Genomic DNA, 18,069 nt, shown 5'->3' with positions numbered 1-18,069 from the left:
GGAGAAAGTTCCGAGAAGGGACCGGCCAGCAGTTCTTTCTCAAAAAGACCAAAGTGCTTTCCCTTCCACTTCTGTTCTCGCTAGAAAATTCCATTCTATGTTTTGTTTTATAACTTCTGGCGAATGAGATAGTTTTCAATAAAAATGGCCAATGGAACTCCCCACATCTAGGAAGCTCAAAGCACCCCAAACTGGCTTCCAGCCTCTGTCAGGCTGACACTTGACAGACAGAGCAACTGCCTAAGTCTGGCCCCAGGGAAAGTTCCAAGGAGAGAAAGCCTGTGGGGACAGGAAAACTCCCATGTCGATCCGCCAGCTACCTTGAAAGATGTGGGAAAATGGTGTCAGGTCAAGTCAGAGGGAAGAGGATGTGACCCTGAGGGAAGGTGGGAATGGGAGGCCTGCTGCCTGCTTTTGTAAATCAAGTTTTATTGGAACAGAAACACTGTTTGTTTACATATGATCTATGGCTGCTTTCAAACCACAACTATGAGTTGAACAGTTGAGACGGTTTGGCCTACAAGCCCGAAATATTTACCGTGTGGGCCTTTACAGAAAAAGCTTGTCACCCCTGCTCTAGTGGAAAAAGAATTAGACAGAACATGAAGACTGACCAGTTCTTTCCCCTCCCAACTGAATCACCTACACTAGGTCACAGCATAACCACACGGTAGTTAGTTAATGCTCTCGGTAGTGTTGCGGGTGTAAATGGCTTTACTCTTCACGAGCCTGGGAAGGTGTGTATCATAATATAGCCCCATTTTATAGATGAGGAAGTGGAAGTACCAAGAGATTAAATAATTTGTCCAAGGTCCCCAAACGAGTGAGGGTGGAGGAGGGATGGAGTTCTCGTGAATCGTGTTTTTACACTTGGAACGCCACCGACCTCAGAAAGAGGAATTTTCTCTCAACCTAAACAAGAGAAACCACAGTCCTGCCTGGGGCTCTCCCTCTCCTGGCTGTCCACCCGATAGTCACAGGTGTCGTGCGGGCTTTGCAGATAAACTGGCAGCTTGTCCTTGGGTCACATGGCAAACAAGCCTCCTTCCATATCCGCCCCCCCCCAAAAGAAAAAGGGCCATAAATACATGAAATCCCTCTCCACGGCTCGGCTGCAATTTCCTCTCTGGCCGACTGACTTATCCCTGAATAGAAGCACAGCCAGGGCCAAGGACACGTGATGTGCCCTGGCTCCGTGCCCCTTGGCCTGGGGCTGAGAAGGTGCCACCAGCAGGGGAGGCATGTGAGTGACATCAGCACAAACAAACCACGTGACACCACTTTTAAACCATTCCAGAGTCACGGCCCTTCCACTGCTGCCCATAAAAGGAAGTCTTTTTACTCTGTGGGATTCAAGACCTTGTTTACACTATCTCCACAAGAAAACTTTCCAGTAGACTTTAGAAGGATTTATGAGCTGATAAAACTCCTCTTTAAAAAAGCACGTTTTTTACAACTGGTCAGCTCTGGGGAGCTGGAGTCGTCCTTTACTGAATGCCTGCATCGGAGGCGTGCGTGCACGCAGCCTTCACCTGGGGCAGGGGCAGGACCAGACGGAGCTGCTGTCCTGGTGTGACCCCGGAGGCCAGGTGATGGTCTCATCCCGCTCACTGTCCCCTCCCCATCCCTGGCCCTGCTGTGTGCAGGCAGGCTGCAAGCACGGGCCAAGCGGCCTAGGGTGCTGGCACAGCCTCAGTCCAGGTGAGGACTGTCACGACAAAGAGCCCATGTTCCAGAGAGGACCTGCAGGGCTCATTTGTGCCCGTTCCTCCCCTCCTGGCAGCCCTGAACAGCCAGGACTGTCTTATGACCACTTCTCAGCCAGGAGGGGCAGTGGGACAGGGGCCTGCCTGACCGCTCACCCCACGCTACTCTGTTTTGGGGCAGAGATCTAAGGTAGGGCCCATGCACCAGGGAAAAGCCCACTGCAGGCTAACTGGGCATGAGTGCCATTCCTGACTGTTTGGATCACACTCAAGCACTGGATTCCCACAAAACAGGCCCAGGATTCCCGACAATGTGGGGGCTTTAATCAGCAACAGGGAAAACCATGTCTGAAAACTGCAAAACAACCAAAGTCTACTGAGTTTGTTTCAGACTCATCGGTGAGTTGATGACTCTCTGGGCTAAAAAGTTCAAATTCCTTTCTGAACGCTGCACACTGAAGGCCTCCCTGGCAGAGGCTCTTGATGTGTCACACTGTCAAAGTCCCACCCGCAGAGAACACGGTCCACGCTCAGCGCACACCTCTGCTCCAGCCCGGGTCCCAGCATCAGAGTCCAGTCCTTCCAGTCACCGCACTTGCTGAGGGTGCGGACCACTCCCCACAGTCCCAGCTCTGGGCTGGAGCAGTCAGCACTCACTCAGAGGGGCTCAAGGACATTGGTGGTGTGAGTATGGAGACCTGTGTGCAAGAGGAGGTTAAGGACAAGCTTTGTTGTCAATTTAAAATACGGATCCATCATTGAACCACAAGCCGAATCTGTCTCATGCCACTTGCTGATCGATTCACACTGAATCTCAGGGTTGAGACCCATGGGCCTAGACACTCTGCAGCCTGGACCATGGTACCTTTCCTCTAAAGCTGTGCACCCTGTTCCATTGAGGGGATCAGGGCTGTTGGCTACCTGGGAAGAGCCAGTTTCATCTGCTCCCGGGCATCGCCGAGCAATGATGCTGAGCTGAGGTCCACCAGCAGCCACTGCATACCCGCCCCCCGTTACCCTATGGGTGCCATTCACACCTCTGGAACTGAAGCACACGACCTCTCTCCCACATGGAGGCCCAGCATGGCTTTCAGGCAACTCCCGAGGGCTCAGTGACTCTCCTCTCCTCTGAGAGAAACAACAGTCCATTCTTTCAGTTTTTGTAATAAAAGAACCCCTCTCCCAGAACACATCTTCCTTACCTAAGCTCACCAATAAATTCACAAGGACAATACAGACACTCCTTATGAAACTGACTTGCCTCCTTTCACTTTGTTCTTTTCTTAGAAGGGAAAAAATTTGCTAAGGGGGTTCTAGATGGTGAGGCAGAAATGCCTCCTGAATTATACACTTAATATGCCAGAGTAACCTCTCCATGTAAATTTCCTTGTCACTCTATGCTGGGAACAGGAAGTATGCTGCCTTTGCCATGGCAGGGGGGTTGCTTCCCAGGCATATTAAATTAATATTAAAACTCCAGTCACCTGGGTGCAGATCAAGTTCAAGAGTCCCACAAATTTCTCAGAGACAATGTTTATTCAAGTCAAAGAGAAAGCTCAAAAACAGTACCTCTCCTCCCACCACCCCCAAACCACACGAACAAAGCTCACACCTGCTTTCTTGGACTGTTTCTACACCTGCTAAAACACCACCACTTCTGGTGTTAGACTCTCTTCTGGCACTGGACACGCTCAGGCCAATTCAGTGGGCATTACTCCTCAAACTCTGTTACTTATATTTTTGCTCAGAAGGAAGGTTGTTCTTCTAATGGGCTGACATGAATACAGTGGCTGCACTGTTCAAAGTGGAGGACAGTCACCCGTGAGGGGGGCAGTCATCAGTAGGGTGTGGTGGCTGGCCTCTTGACACCCCAGTGGTCCTCACTTCCTGGTGTCCACGCCTCACATAATCTCCTTTCACATCAAATAAGGCTGCCCGTGTAGCCCATATGAGGTTGTGGACACCGTGGAGCGTGACTTCGAGGCCACGAAGAACACTGTGGCTTCTGCCCTGCTGTGGGAGCAATTGCTCTGGGGTAGGGGAGGCAAGCTCTAGGCTCGTGGGCCAAATCTGGCCAGCTGTCTAATTTTGTAAGGCCTTTGAGCTAAGGATGGCTTTTATATTTGTAAATGGTTGAAAAAAAATCAAAGAAGAATAATATTTTGTGACAAAATGAAAGCTATGTGAAATTCAAATTTCAGTATCCAGAAATAAAGTTTTCTTGGAGCATGGCCACACTTGTTCCTGTGATGTCTCTGGCTGCTCTTGTACAACAGCAGAGTTGAGTAGCTGCAGTTGAGATCGTAGGGGCCCACAGAGCTGAAAATATTTACTATCTGTCCTTTTGGAGAAAAGGTTTTCTGAGCCCTGCTCTAGAAGAAGCCAGCTGCATGGCACGACGACACTCAAGCAGCATCACAGAGGAACTAAGGCCTCACGTGGCAACTGGTGGCATGAGTTCTGCATCTTGGAAGTGGATCCCAGCCCTGGTCAAGCCTTCAGATGACTGCAGCCCCGGCTGCCCGCCAGACTGTGACCTCAGGAGACCCCCGGCCAGAGCCAGCCAGCTAAGCTGCTCCTGGATCCCTGACCTCCAGAAACTCTGTGAGATAATAAATGCTTATTGTTGTCTTAAACTGTTAGGTTTCGGGTAATGTTATACTGCAATAAAAAAAGCTAACACAGGTGGAGAGAGGGAGAGTTTCCGCCAGGGGCAAGAAAATGCACTAAGTGGCCGTGTGCACCTCTTCCATCTTTGGGTCCTGAAGTCTGAAGAGGCTGTACTAGGGAGTCTGTTGGTGAGGGATCCAGGACGCCCACTGTGCCCTTATGCACAGCCCTCTGAGGAGTGGAGCTTCCTGTCATGTGTGGGTGTATCCTGTGCCCCACGTCCAGGACACATGCAGGTTTCCTAGTCCCGGCCCATGCCAGATGATCAGTGGGTACCCCCCCAACACACACACACACACACACACACATTCACACACACACTCTCTAACACAGACACACTCTCACACACACACTCTCACACACACACACACACTCTCTCTCTCACACTCACACATACACACACACTCTGAGGCAAAGATGTTCCCTTTCCTGCAGCATTCTCTGGCCTCTTTCCTAATTCCATGCAAGCTGTCCCTGGGATAGAACAGGCTTTGGCTGAGCAAATGCTCAGAGGCAGCAGTTAAAGAGCAGGATACCCAGCTAATGTACCCCTGAAGCAGCAGTGCAGTCAGAGTCAGGAGCACAAGTTCCACCCCCACTCCCCACCCTCGCCCTCTATCTGGAGCTTAGGGATTCAGTCTTGGAAGCTACACTAAAAGTGCTTTAAAAAGACCCCGAAAACCTTGGTTTATTGACAGGACAATGGTTTCTGCTTCCCAGGCTAAGGCAGTCAGATTCTAAGACAGTCCCCAAGATTCCCACCCCTGGTGTAAACGCCCTGTATGATCCCCTCACCTGAGTGGGAGGGACTTGTGAATGTGATGAGATTTCACTCCTCCATTTAGGTTTCTAATAATTGACTCTAAGTTAATCAGAAGGGAGATTATCCTGGGTGGATGTGACTTAATCAGGTTAAAAAAAAAAATGTCAAAAAGCAGCAGAGAGATTCTCTTGCTGGCCCTGAAGAAGAAAGCTGCTTTGTTGTGAGAAGGTCAATGGAGGGGAAGTGTGGCAAGGACTGGGAGCTGAGAGCTAGCAAGACCCTGCTACAGCCACAAGGGGCTGACTCCTGCCAACAACCTGAAGGGGCCTGGGAGAGGGAGGCTCCTGAGCCTCAGATGTTCGCAGCTCGGGCTGACATCTTGATCTCAACCTCGTCAGACTGAGCAGAGGAGCCAGCACTCCCATTTCCTGATCCATGGAAACCTTGGGAGACCAAATGAACAGAGCTTTCCTGGCTGTTGGGGCCGATTTCCCTGGTACCCACTCGACATGGCATCTGACTCACATCTGTAAATCAGCCCACCATGACGGGGCCCTGCCCAAGTCAGTGCTCACTCAAGGCTGGTGCGCGGGTAGGTGGCAGATCTGGGTAGAGCCTTCCACACAGACACGGAGACAGCCCAACAGCTCCTCTGGGGCCCTTTCCAATGTGAGGCCAAATCTGTCCTGAAAAGCACTTCTGGAAAATTCCTGCATTGGTCTTGAAGTATTAGTGGTAGCCTACCTTCTACCTATTGGGATCCAGAAGAATCTTGAGCCCTGCCTTAATGTGCATGTCGAAAGCAAGTCCACTGCTCCCCATCTGTACCTGTCTGCACCTGACGACCCAACCACAGCACACCTGCACATCCTCACACCTGCACACCCTCACACCTTCAGCAGCTCTGACCTCCACTGACAGAGGGGCTTCTCCTAAGAACACTGAGCAGGGAGGCCCACGAGGCGTCACGGACTGTTTCCCGTTATCTGACAGATCTCAGGAACAGAAAGCTACATGCCAGGGCTGTGCCTGCCGGGAGGCCCCATGACCACCTCTAGGTCGGCACAGCCACTGAAGGAGGCTGCTGAGAGCCTGCCACTCACAGGCCTTTTATGACTTTTGTAAACACTTAACAGGAAAGAAACATGGGGGGACCGCAGGTGGTGGCAGCATCCTGGAACCGCCTGCAAAAGGAGGTCTGAGGTCACCCCCACAGGCCTGGAGGAGCCCTGCTGATGGCTGGGGAGCAGCCGGGGACTGTGGCTTAAGAGTAATCAGTGTCATGTTGCTGCATTTAAAAAAAAAAAAAACTCTGCCTGGAGCAGACCAGCAGGGATTGCTTTGGTCAAGTATTTCACAAAGACGTTTGGCCTGAGAAACCACAATGCAAACTGCAAATCCGAACCCCAGGATTAAGGAAGATGGGGCAGGATTAAGGCACTTGCCCAAAGGGACAGGTTCTTTCCATAGGATAAACCCTCTTCTTAACTGCTCTGGTCATCCAAGCACCCACCGGGGCCAGAGGGGCCCAGCATATACATACAGCATGTCAGGACAGTTGTCCGGCTTGTCCAGAAGGCCGCCCTCCATGACGAAGCGAAGGACTTGCTCATTGGACAGGCCCTGGTATGGCTGCTCGGCCAGCGTGGCGATCTCCCAGAGGACGACCCCGAAGGACCTATAGGGAGAAAAGAAACGTGAGGTGCTCGGAAAGGGGTGGACAGAGCCACACAGCCCTCTCCCTTTGGGCGACTGAGCGCATGTCGGGCAGCGAGCCAGGCCCTGGGCTAAGTGTGGAACATCCATCCTCATGTGTCGTAGAGTCGATGCAGCCCTGGTGGCACAGCTCTGCCAGCTGAGGGGAGGGAGTGTTCAGGGCCCTTGAACAGCCAGCGAGCACGTGATCTCCAATGGGAGCCCCAGGCAAGCTGAGTTCAGGGCCCAGCCCAGCCAGGACCCTGCAGGGCAGTGTCTCCCTGATGTGCTTTTATACCACCAATAATCAAATGCTGGTCCCCAGGCCCGGCTGGGACAGGGATTTAGTGCAAATCCCTGGGACTAAATGCAGCCTGGGACAAGCAAGCTGTTCAACAAGCTCCCCGTTTTGGAAACTTCTACCTAAGTGGTTCTCTACACAGGAACCCCTGGTTGAGTTTTTAACGCCTACGGATGCCTGGGCCCCCGACTGATTTCACTGGTCTGGGGTGGGGGCCTGGGCCTTGGGGTGTCAAAAAGCTCAGTGGGGATCTTACAGGTCCAGGAGGGCCTGGGGAGATGAGGGGCTCAGCCTCACAGGTGGGGGACAGAGAAGGGCGGCACTGGCTGGGGTGGGGCTCGCGCACTAGGAAGAATCCTTAGGCCCAGAGTTTAGCCGAGAGTGGGGGAAGGGGGTGGCCGAGGAACCAAGTCAGCAAGGGGAGCAGGGAGCGATTCTGCCTCGCACGCGCTTCTGCCTGTAGGTTAGAAGATCCTACTAGTGGAAAACAAACTAAAATAGGTATACACATACACAGAAATTTCAGACTGAGGATGTTAAAAAAGGCAGTGCTGTAATCTGCAAAATAAAGGTGACTTCCCAGCATGCATCAGCGTCTTTCACAAATTCTCCACGGTCTATTTGCCTTTCCATTCGGTTCATTTCGGCAGATTAAAGCCTGCCGCTTGGCCAACCCGAGGGGCTTCCTGGACCTTCCGCAGGCCAGGGGTGTGGGCAAAGCCGCACTGAAAATTCTGGGGCGGCGCTTCCCGCCCAGAGCTCTGCGGATCCTGGCCAAGCCGAGCCAGGAGGGCCGCGGACTTTGTATCAGAATGTTTTACTCGATGCTTCAGCTCCTTTCCATGAACAAAAGGGTTTTGTACAAATTGATGCTGAGAGCAGATGTCAGACATAAATATTTAGAATCTTAGCCCTCAGAGGACCCACCCACCCAAGATCCTTTTGAAACTCAGTGACCAAGAAATAGTCTTGGTATTGCACGAGAGACCTAGGAAAGCTGAAAGCCCGGAGGCCCAAATTTGGTGTTCGCAGGCCCAGCCGAGGGCAGCGGGCTCCCCCTGGGCTAGGGGATCTCCGCAGACTGAACTGGCCCGGTCACCTAGGTCTCTGCCTCAGAAGCCATGGCTCCCAACTCCACCTCTGAAATGCAGTACCCAACTGACGGCAGGCCTGGCCTGAGAAATAACCTGAAAATGCGGTTTCTCCCAGCCCCACGTCCCCCTCCTGCCCCACACGTTCCTCGGCTGTGCCAGCTGCTGTCAGGCGGCCAGTGCCCACCGGATGGCGCCCATGCTGACCTCTCAGCACCTACCGCCCCACTCCAAGCTCTGGGTTCCTGTGGACCCTTGACCTTAATGCGTCTCAGCTCTGTCTCGCCACCCTGATATTGCCAGACGTCTCCTAGGAGACGCCATCAACCCTGTGGAGAGCGACTGCTAGTGTAACATCACTTAAATGAGAACCGCAACTCTACTATAAAGTCAGAAGCTCGTGCGTTTAGCTTCTCTCCTAAGTGAATCAAATAGACTCTTCAGAAATTAAAAGGTGTCTCCCAACGGGTTTGGGGCAGTCGAGGAAAAAAAATACTAACTTTCTTAGAGAATGCCACTTTCCTTTGTAGAGGAGGGGGAAAAAAATCCTTTCCTCCTGGCCTGCTCAGTTCTCGGCTGGGGCTCTGTATCAAAAGACAGATTAACAAGAGAAAGGGTACAGATTTTTTTACTATAAGTTTTACACGACACAGGAGCCTTCATAAGGAAATGAAGACCCAACAACGTAGTAAAACCTAAGCATTTTTTATATTAGTTTTGATGAAGAGCACAAAGTCATGGAAAAAGGTGACCGGACAGAAGGATATGAGCAAAGGGTACAGTGAGCTGGGGAAACCCAGCAAGACTTGTTAGTTCAGATTCCTCTTGGTGGCTTAGGAAATCAGGATGCTTCTTCTCTCCAGGGCATATAAGGGTCATAAGCCTGCTTCAGGGGAAGGTCAGAGAGTCCTTCCTGCAAATTCCACTTCTCGACTCCTTCAGCTTAGAAGAGTCAACATGCCAACAACAGACTCCTACAGTATAGCACAGGGAACGATATTCAATAGCACCCTGAGGTCATCCTTCCCACACCTCCTCAGATAACCCCCACAGCTTGCCCGTGCAGGCTCAGACCTGCCCAAAGGTCTGCTCCCCTCCTTTCGTCCCCCAAGCACATCCTCAGTGCAGATGGTCCCCCTTGCCTGGCCCACAGGACGCCTCCTTTTTGGCACCAACATCTTACTCAGCAGAGCTTCACACTCTAGCTAACATGAACTTCTTAAAACACGGCTCTCGGGGCTTCCCTGGTGGCACAGTGGTTGAGAGTCCGCCTGCCGATGCAGGGGACATGGGTTCGTGACCCGGTCCGGGAAGATCCCACATGCCGTGGAGCGGTTGGGCCCGTGAGCCATGGCTGCTGAGCCTGTGCATCCGGAGCCTGTACTCTGCAACGGGAGAGGCCACAACAGTGAGAGGCCCGTGGCTCTAGGTCACTCTCCGGCTCAGAAGCCTCTCCTCACAGAGCCTGCAGAATTAGTCCCAAACCCCTAACACAACAGCCAAGGCCTCACTTGAGCTCTCTTCAGCCTAACTCCCTTGAGGAAGTCCCACCATCCTCCACATGCACTAAGCGCTTCCCACCACCGTGGTTTCCCCCAGTGTTCCCACCGCCAAGAGCCCACTTCCTCACTGTTCAGAAGGTGACAGTCCATACTTCAGGGTGCCCCACGACTCCCGCTCTTTGGAGAAGGGGTCTGTGATCCCAGCCTGTCAGGGTCACTTCCTGTTCTCTACAAGACTTCATCCCTCAGGGACAAGGACCATGTCTCTAGGCACCCTGGTTCTTGTACATGCTGAGCACTGTGCCTGGGCCATGCCAGGTCCTCATGATCACACACATGAAAGAACACAGAAGGTGACAGAGCTGGCTCTCCACAAAGGCTTTCCCTGGAGTGACTCTGGTTTGATGTCAGTGTCACCTGTCTGTGAGGGCCACTTAGTGCTGGCATCCAGGCGTCCTTCACAGGACATGACTAGCTGAGTTCAACCATTTTTCTGCCCCAAGGTATGGAGGTTAAAGCACCTCTACCCAACACCAACGTGCCTCCCTGTCATCACCAGTTGTCACAGGGGCCATTTAAACATCTACTGAGGGGCTTCCCTGGTGGCGCAGTGGTTGAGAGCCCGCCTGCCGAAGCAGGGGACACGGGTTCGTGCCCTGGTCCGGGAAGATCCCACGTGCTGCGGAGTGGCTGGGCCCGTGAGCCATGGCCACTGAGCCTGCGCGTCCGGAGCCTGGGCTCCGCAATGGGAGAGGCCACAATAGTCAGAGGCCCGCGTACCGCAAAAAAAAAAAAAATCTACTGAGGTTCTGCAGACATCCCCAAACAGACCTTACCTCACAGATGGAGTAGCTAAAGTCCACAGATACCCCATGGTTTGACCAAGGCCACACAGCCAGAGACACTGAGAAATATGCAACACCTGCATGTTTTTCAGAGCAGGTCATTTACAATGTGGCACTGGCATTTAATGCCTCATACAAAACCAAGCTTTGAATTTTATGGATTTAATCTTTAAACATTAGATAAATGCCTTTGTGTGAAGTCTTTTCTAATTAAGAGCATTGGGGCTGTTTTCTCAAGTAAGGGACAACTTGGTGTGAGACTCACTTCAATTCCAGTGCTGGTTAAAGTCAGCATTCAATAATTACACCTCCTCATACCAGGACGGGATCTGTCAATGTCCCACCCACCAGCAAATCGAAACCTACAGAGATATCCACATTACCAGCTGATGTGAATTCGCCACTGAAGATCCAAATAACTCTAGGAGGGAGCAACCAGCCCTGGGTATTTGTGGCCATTTGGAAAGCTTCTCAGTAAGTCAAGAAATGAAGACTGTTGTAGGGTGATTCAGTTGCCCAGGAAGGAAATACACCTTCAAGCCATGGATTTCCCCCTCCCCAGTCCTGTGCCTGGTTCCCTCCATGCCTGGAGGGCACACCTGTGTCTTCTAACCCAAAGGAACCATTTGCAGGGACACAGTGCTACAAGAGAGCTATAGAGGAGGAACAAGGACAGTGTCCAAGGGCCTGGGAATAATGTCTCCAAGGATAGCAGGAAAACCTAAAGATGTCCCACCTAGAGAAAAGAGACCACTTCCTTGTGACTCTAAGGCCTGTCTTATCAAAAACAGAGCAGGGTGTGCAACCGTGCTACAGAGAAGGGCCAACGGGGTGTCAGCAAGAGGCCAACTTAAGCATAGCATGAGAAAGACCTGCAAAACCGAAGGATGTCTTAAGGATTAGGGCTGCCTGTCTTTATGAGAGAGGAATTAGCAGTCCCTGGAAATATGTGAGCAGAAGCTCAAAAACCAGCTGTCGAAGACACTGTAAATGGGGTTTGGGGACTGGTCCCAAACTCAGAATACCTTCTGATCCTAAAATTCTAGGGTATCTTCTGCAAAGTCAAATACAATTCTTTGTATTTCTTTCTAGACTTTAACTATTTAGGGATGACTGTTTTGTACCACTGAATACACTCAAAAATGATGTTCATTCTTTCAAGAGGGAGCACTTTAGATCCTGGGGAGCTAAGAAGCCTTCCATATTCTCCATCGTCCTAGCCTACCCACCTTACCAGTGTTACCCTCAAAGGCTATGTTAAAAAACAAAACAAAACTAAAGCACTGTCAAAGCCTGAACATGGAATGGAATGAATATGAAATCCCTACTCTTGTTTATATATATTTTTTCTTACTGGTTCATAATGTCTATGTCATCAAATGGGAGAAAAATAGCAATGAACACCCTTTACTGTTGCTTGTTGCAATTGCTGCTAACCAGAATTTGGTAAACTTAGCCTATGAGATATTAACAACTCTAGTTTTATCTTCCTGCCCTGCCTCTGTTTTCCCTGGCTCTCGTGGTTTTCTATTTTACTGCACTGTAAGCTGACCTCAAAGTTGTTGGAAGCATGGATCCTAGAATAAACAGATGCGGGTGTGGGCCCAGGCCTGTCCTCTCCCCATCATCTCTATATCTAAAAATGGTGTTGAACACTTTGATTTGACTGTGAAGAGGGAACCGTCTTGAATAGGCTGATTGCAAAACAGATCTCACACTTGAGCTCAAGAAGAAATCATGCTTTGCTGGGTCATATTCAAATGCTATTTCCAATTCGCACCTGTCTTCAAAATAGGATCCAAGGCCCTTGATCCCAAGGTTCACGAGGTTAAAAAAAAAAAAATGATGTCGGTCACTATTTAAATAGCTCCTCTATGTGGTCATCCCTACAGCTGGAGTAAACAACTACCATTTCTGTAACACACCACCAACGGGATCTCCTGAGAGGACAGCCAAGAAACTAGCTGACGTTCTAGAAGGTAGACGCGCCAGGGCCTTCGCCTGCCAAGAACCTCAATCGTATTTCAGAACCTGCCTACCTCTCCACAATGTTGCTGAGGAGCCGCAATAAACAATACTATCAAAAGGCCTCTGCATCCGCAGCTGATGCACCTTCTACCCCAAGATACGTCCATGACTAAGGGAGACATTTTGCTTTCCACACCATCCCTGGGTCAACACGATAGGTGCCCACTGGAAGAGGACAGACAGCAGATGGAACCAATAGGAAAACACATCAAGACTCATAAGCTTTGGGTCTAAAATAAGCAGTGTCTGCAATCTGAAGGTTTAATTAGGTGAAGCAACCCCCTCCCCAAACACACACATATGCACACGCATGCGCACACACACGTCGCATCTATTTATTGCGAAAGAAAATGAGAGAAGGCAGGCGGGGGAGAAGCAGAAAGAGGTAAAATTTTCTGGCTTGTGCCCATACCCTAGCCCCTGGTGGTGTGTCTCCAGGCCTCCCAACCACTCGGTGAGCAGCTAAGCATTGAAAGAAATGTTGGTCCCACAAATTCTTTAGATCCCACAAGTGCCCACCGACAACAGGAACACGTCAGTGATGAGGGGGTGGCTCCCATCACACTTAGTCAAAGCTGGAAATGGGTAACAATGAACAGAAAACAGGAGGAAAGGAAAGGACTCGTGGGGGCCGGCGGCTGGCGTTACAGGAAGGGTCTCTCGTACCAGACGTCAGAGTGCGTGGTGAAGACTCCATCCTTGAGGGACTCGGGGGACATCCAGCGCACAGGCAGCAGCCCCTTCCCTCCCTTCCGGTAATAGTCGGTCTCATAGATGTCTCTCGTCATCCCAAAATCTGTGAGGAGGAGAGAAAGCACGAAAGTTACCCCGTGTGAGTAATGTCGGGGGAGAAGCAAAGAGGCACAGTGACGTCTCAGAGGAGGGTCCTGTGCCCACAGCCAAGTCCAAGGGGAAACTGGCTTTAGGTAGGCCGATATCCATGCTGCCACCTGATGAGGCAGAAACTGTAGGGGAGGACCGGTGAGTCACATGACAAGCAAATGCCCAGAAATCTCTGCCTTTAAATATATTTACAATGTGATTCTTTTAAGAAGGTAGCTCCCTCATTGCATTTGAAATGAGAGGCATCTTACAACTTATCAGGACCCATAGTTTATCAGGAAAATATGTACTGAGTAGAGCAAAGGTCATTTGTATGTGGTTTAGAAACATGATCAAATAGCCAGGAGCATGTTGACTTTTATTTACTTGGTAACACTGCCTCATTATCAGAGGAAAGAAAGTAGTTTCACCATCTAATAAGGGGGAAAATATTGAGAGTACCAATTCACGATGAAAAAAGTACACAGTAAGATGCCTAAGAGATGGTATTTACTAGGCCCCTGAAGCTATTACTCAATAATGTTTTTCAACATAATACTCCCACTCATTTTTGAAAATGTCTTCCATTTTCCATGTCTCTAGAAGATGTCACATAATTATGTTTGATGGCAGGCTTGCTTTATAATCCTAAATTATTGCTTCTTTGTCAGATTTTGATTTTCCACTCAATCATGTAACCTTTTCTTACAGGGACTCTTCCGTTCTCCTTCCCAGGAGAAAGGGCTGCTCTCCTTTTTAAAATGTTCATTTATGTCTCTAACTCTGCCACAAAGAGGTAAGGCTACAAAGCAAACACAGAGAACAAAGTTCCTTGGACGTTAATCAACATAATTTCCTTGTACTATGCTAACGGCCATCGAATTGCCTCTGGTAAAATTGCTTGTCATATCTGTAATCCATGGGACACGGGGCATTAGAAAAACATTTTTGAATCCTGGCAAAGAATAAAAACGAAGTGCTAAAGTCTTATCTGCGAATTATCCAGTGACATGCAAATAGAGGATCTGCTTTTCCTTGCACAAAAAGGAAAGACAGAAATCCCAGAAAAAAAGCACAGACTATTTCTTCCTTAACCCAAAAGAAAAATTTCAAATTTTAAGAAGAAAAAACACAGTACAAAGAAAACATCACTATAAGTATGCCACATGGTTAAATAGCAAATAGAGTCCTTGCTGATTTGGACTTCCAATGGCAAGTGGCACAAAAACGGCTCTCCCACAGTGAGGGCAAGCAGGGAAGTAAAGGAGAAGGAACTGAGTTAGGCCACAGACACTAACGTTTCCATTTCCGAGGACCTGCCCCACACCCAGCACGTATGTGCCTGGTGCTTTCCTGCACCGAGTCTTTCCCAGCATCTCATGGCTCTCTTACAGCATCATCCCCATTTCAGAGGTCAAGAAATTGGGGCTCACAGAACTTAAAGACACTTGCCGCAAGCCTCATATCTGTCAGTGGCAGAACCGGGATTTAGTTTAGTTAGTGACTGCCTGGCTCTGCAGCTGGGGAAGGGGAGCTGGTTGGCATCTCTGTGGGAACAATCTGGGTCCTCGCTGAGAAGGGAAGGGCAGGGAGCAGGGTACACAGAGGAAGCCCAGGCAGCAGCCATAGGGGCTCTTCCCTGAGAGCCCCAGGGCAAGACAGCCTCAGACTTTCAGGGGTGTCAAATGTGTGGATGCCTCAAAGGGCCAATCCAGGGACACACGGAATAACTGATGGCCAAGGATATTTGCTATACGATATGGCTCCATCCATTGCCTCTAGCTCTTACAAATGAAAGATAAAGACACCTATCCCCACTTGGGAAACCATTCTAGAGGGGATACTCATTGTTCACCAAAGGGCCAAAATATTGATTCAAAACCATTGTTAAAAAACCCCCAAAACACTGCTAAAGGAAGGCGAGCACTTCCAGAACAGACAGGTCAAGAGCTGGACAAAGAGGTTTAAATAGCTTTTGGATGTAAAGTCTTCCTGTAGCTTCTCAGGATAAATAGTTAGCATTTTTCTGAAACATCATCATCTCATAGTGGGAAGAGCAGGTGGTTCCCATGCAGCCCTGATGTTTTATGTGTTTTATCAGGCAGATTCAAGGACCAAAGTAAAACCCAAACCTAGAGTCCGAAGTAAATTCCTAACCAGTGACCACCCCCCTTTTTTGGTGTTACAGTGGGTGGTGGCAACAAGGGGTCTAAGGATGAGTTTAGTTAGCTAATAAGTAAGGGTTGCAACAAAGATCAAGAGCCCCGAGGTGGGGCTTCCCTGGTGGCACAGTGGTTGAGAGTCCGCCTGCCGATGCAGGGGACACGGGTTCGTGCCCCAGTCCGGGAAGATCCCACATGCCGCGGAGCGGCTGGGCCCGTGAGCCATGGCCGCTGAGCCTGCGCATCTGCAGCCTGTGCTCCGCAACGGGAGAGGCCACAACAGTGAGAGGCCCGCGTAATGCAAAAATAAAAAAAAATAATAAAAAAAAAGAGCTCCGAGGTGGACCAGCTCGGGTGTGAACCCCAGAAAGCAGCGGTCTTCCCTCATCCTGTAACCACTCCTGCTCTGTGCACGGGCTTCACCATTGGGGACCTCACCTCTTAGAAAACGCCATGGACCCCTGGTTGTTGTGAGGCAGACAATGTTCCTTGTAAGCTGGAAAACTGGAAGACATACTGGTAGTATGGAGGGCAACTTTTAGGCACAAGTCAAAATCACCTGAGGACACTGTCTCAACTATTTTTGGAAACAATGCTTAGAGCTGTTCTGCCAAGAAATGCCTCAAGTGCCAGTAGAGGCAACCTCAGAGACCATGGCCTCAGCTCACCCTTGGCCACTGCCTGGACAACTGCGCCCATGCACTATCAGGATTAGAGCCAGGCTGGCTGGGTTTGTGACTACTGACTGGACACAATCACATTATTCCCAAGAGTAAGACTCTGCAGTCACGGGATGCATTGGAAAACCTCTCCACAGGCAGGCTAATGCCCACTTGGCCCCTAAAACATGTGCGAGTTTAGTTCTTGCTCAGATCTGGAAAGCTAAGGACACACCTCCAATTTTGACTGTGAAATCTTCGGCCACCATGCAGTTCCGGGCAGCGAGGTCTCTGTGGACAAACTTATTGGCGTTGAGGTATGCCATGCCATCTGCAATCTCTCCAGCCATCTGGATCATTTTGCTTAGGCTGGGAGGTGCTAGGACTGGATTATTCTGTTGGAGATTAAAAAAAAAAAAATCCACGTGAGAATTTAGGAATTTTTCCCTCCCCGTGTTCTTTCACGGTTTGCAAATCCACCTTTGTTCAATCTGAGCACCACAGGTCATTCTGCTAAGAAACCAGGAGTGGCTCAGAAGGAGGCCATGGCACTTGCCCTCTGACCACATCACAAAGCTGCAGAGAGAAGCACCTATTAGCGCAACTTGGGACCAGCATCTTCGATTTTGGGTGGGGCCAACATCATTTAAAGTGAAACCAGCAATTTTTGATATTAAAAATTCTGGATACTCAAATTCCAATTAGTGTATGTGTTCCTTTTATTTCTACAATCCAACTCCATACAGGGAAAAGGAGGGAGAGGACATTACAAAGGCCATGTGGAAATAAGCAAACGGGTTTCTTGAATGGACACTGGATGTGTTATTTCCTACATTAAATTATTTAATCCTTTTCTTTCTCTTCAACTTTCTTCTAAAGTACAAAACCATCAAGATTAATTTGTTCACCTTACAGAGTGGCATTCCTTGGATTATTATTTTCTGTGGGTGCTGAGGAAAGCAAGCCCTTGACAGTTCATTTAAGTCCAACAGAAGCTTATTCTGGAGGGGACCAATGTCCAACAGTGACAGGTAGCACAGATAAACGTTTCCTCTTTGCAGAGAAGGGCAACATAACGACTTCAGAATTGAGAAGAACTCCCCCAAATAATAAATCCATTTGGAAAAGTTTTATATAAAATGTGTGTCCAAGCCTCTTTATCCTAAAAGAAAGTGTAGAAACCAATCAGCACCCCCAGTTTAGATGCTGACCACCTCTTGTTTGTGTGAGTTCAACAGACTTTACCTCAGTTTCCCTGACTACAGAGCATCTGTCACAACACGGCAAAGCCATCCTGCTCTGACAGGTCCAACATGTCCCCTTCCCAGCTCAAACCCTGCGCCACAGGAAGAACATGTCTGGGCTTTAGGATCAGACAGTCTGGCCTCCTGCCTGGGGTCTTTCACGTGGGGTCGAGGCGGGGTCACTGCGGGGAGGATGACCTGGGACCATGCATGGCAAGTGTCCGCCAGTGCCTGGCCAAGGTCCATGCCCAGGGAATGCTGGTTTTCGCCCAGTGACGTGCTAGTTTCTGTCCCAAAGCTGGCTTCTAGGAGCAGTATAACAACTCTCCAAGTACTTGGGGGTTGGTTCTCTACACTTGAATTCTGAAGCTACTATCAGGACTGTCTGTGGTGATTTAAAATCCTCATTACTGAGTTGCCTGGGGAAGTGATGTGATGACCCGAAGGGTAAGCCAAAACTACCTCCTTCCTTTACAAAGGGGCCTTGTTTAGAGGAGCCTTTTTCCCTCAGGACCTAACATTCCCTTTAATCTTTTCAGGGCTTTAGATATGCATGGTACACCAGGAAATCGGCAGGTAAA

The 18,069-nt window shown here is 49.7% G+C and overlaps 1 protein-coding gene across 2 annotated transcripts in view; it reads right to left on the bottom strand.

Moving 5' to 3' along the window:
• IGF1R (insulin like growth factor 1 receptor) overlaps positions 1 to 18,069 on the bottom strand; it is a 321,518-nt gene that overhangs the window by 3,069 nt on the left and 300,380 nt on the right. For both annotated transcript variants that reach the window (XM_082617555.1, XM_082617556.1), the window contains exons 18-20: positions 16,480 to 16,639; positions 13,268 to 13,397; positions 6,683 to 6,817 (exon numbers count right to left, since the gene is read on the bottom strand). In XM_082617555.1, coding sequence (XP_082473681.1) covers positions 6,683 to 6,817; positions 13,268 to 13,397; positions 16,480 to 16,639 — 425 coding nt within the window. The remainder of the gene's footprint in view (positions 1 to 6,682; positions 6,818 to 13,267; positions 13,398 to 16,479; positions 16,640 to 18,069) is intronic.

Source organism: Mesoplodon mirus, assembly GCF_964341445.2.
Source record: "Mesoplodon mirus genome assembly, chromosome: 4".
NCBI lineage: Eukaryota > Metazoa > Chordata > Mammalia > Artiodactyla > Ziphiidae > Mesoplodon > Mesoplodon mirus.
The sequence above is the reverse complement of the archived record's forward strand: the minus strand, read 5'-3'. Positions and strand labels throughout refer to the sequence as shown.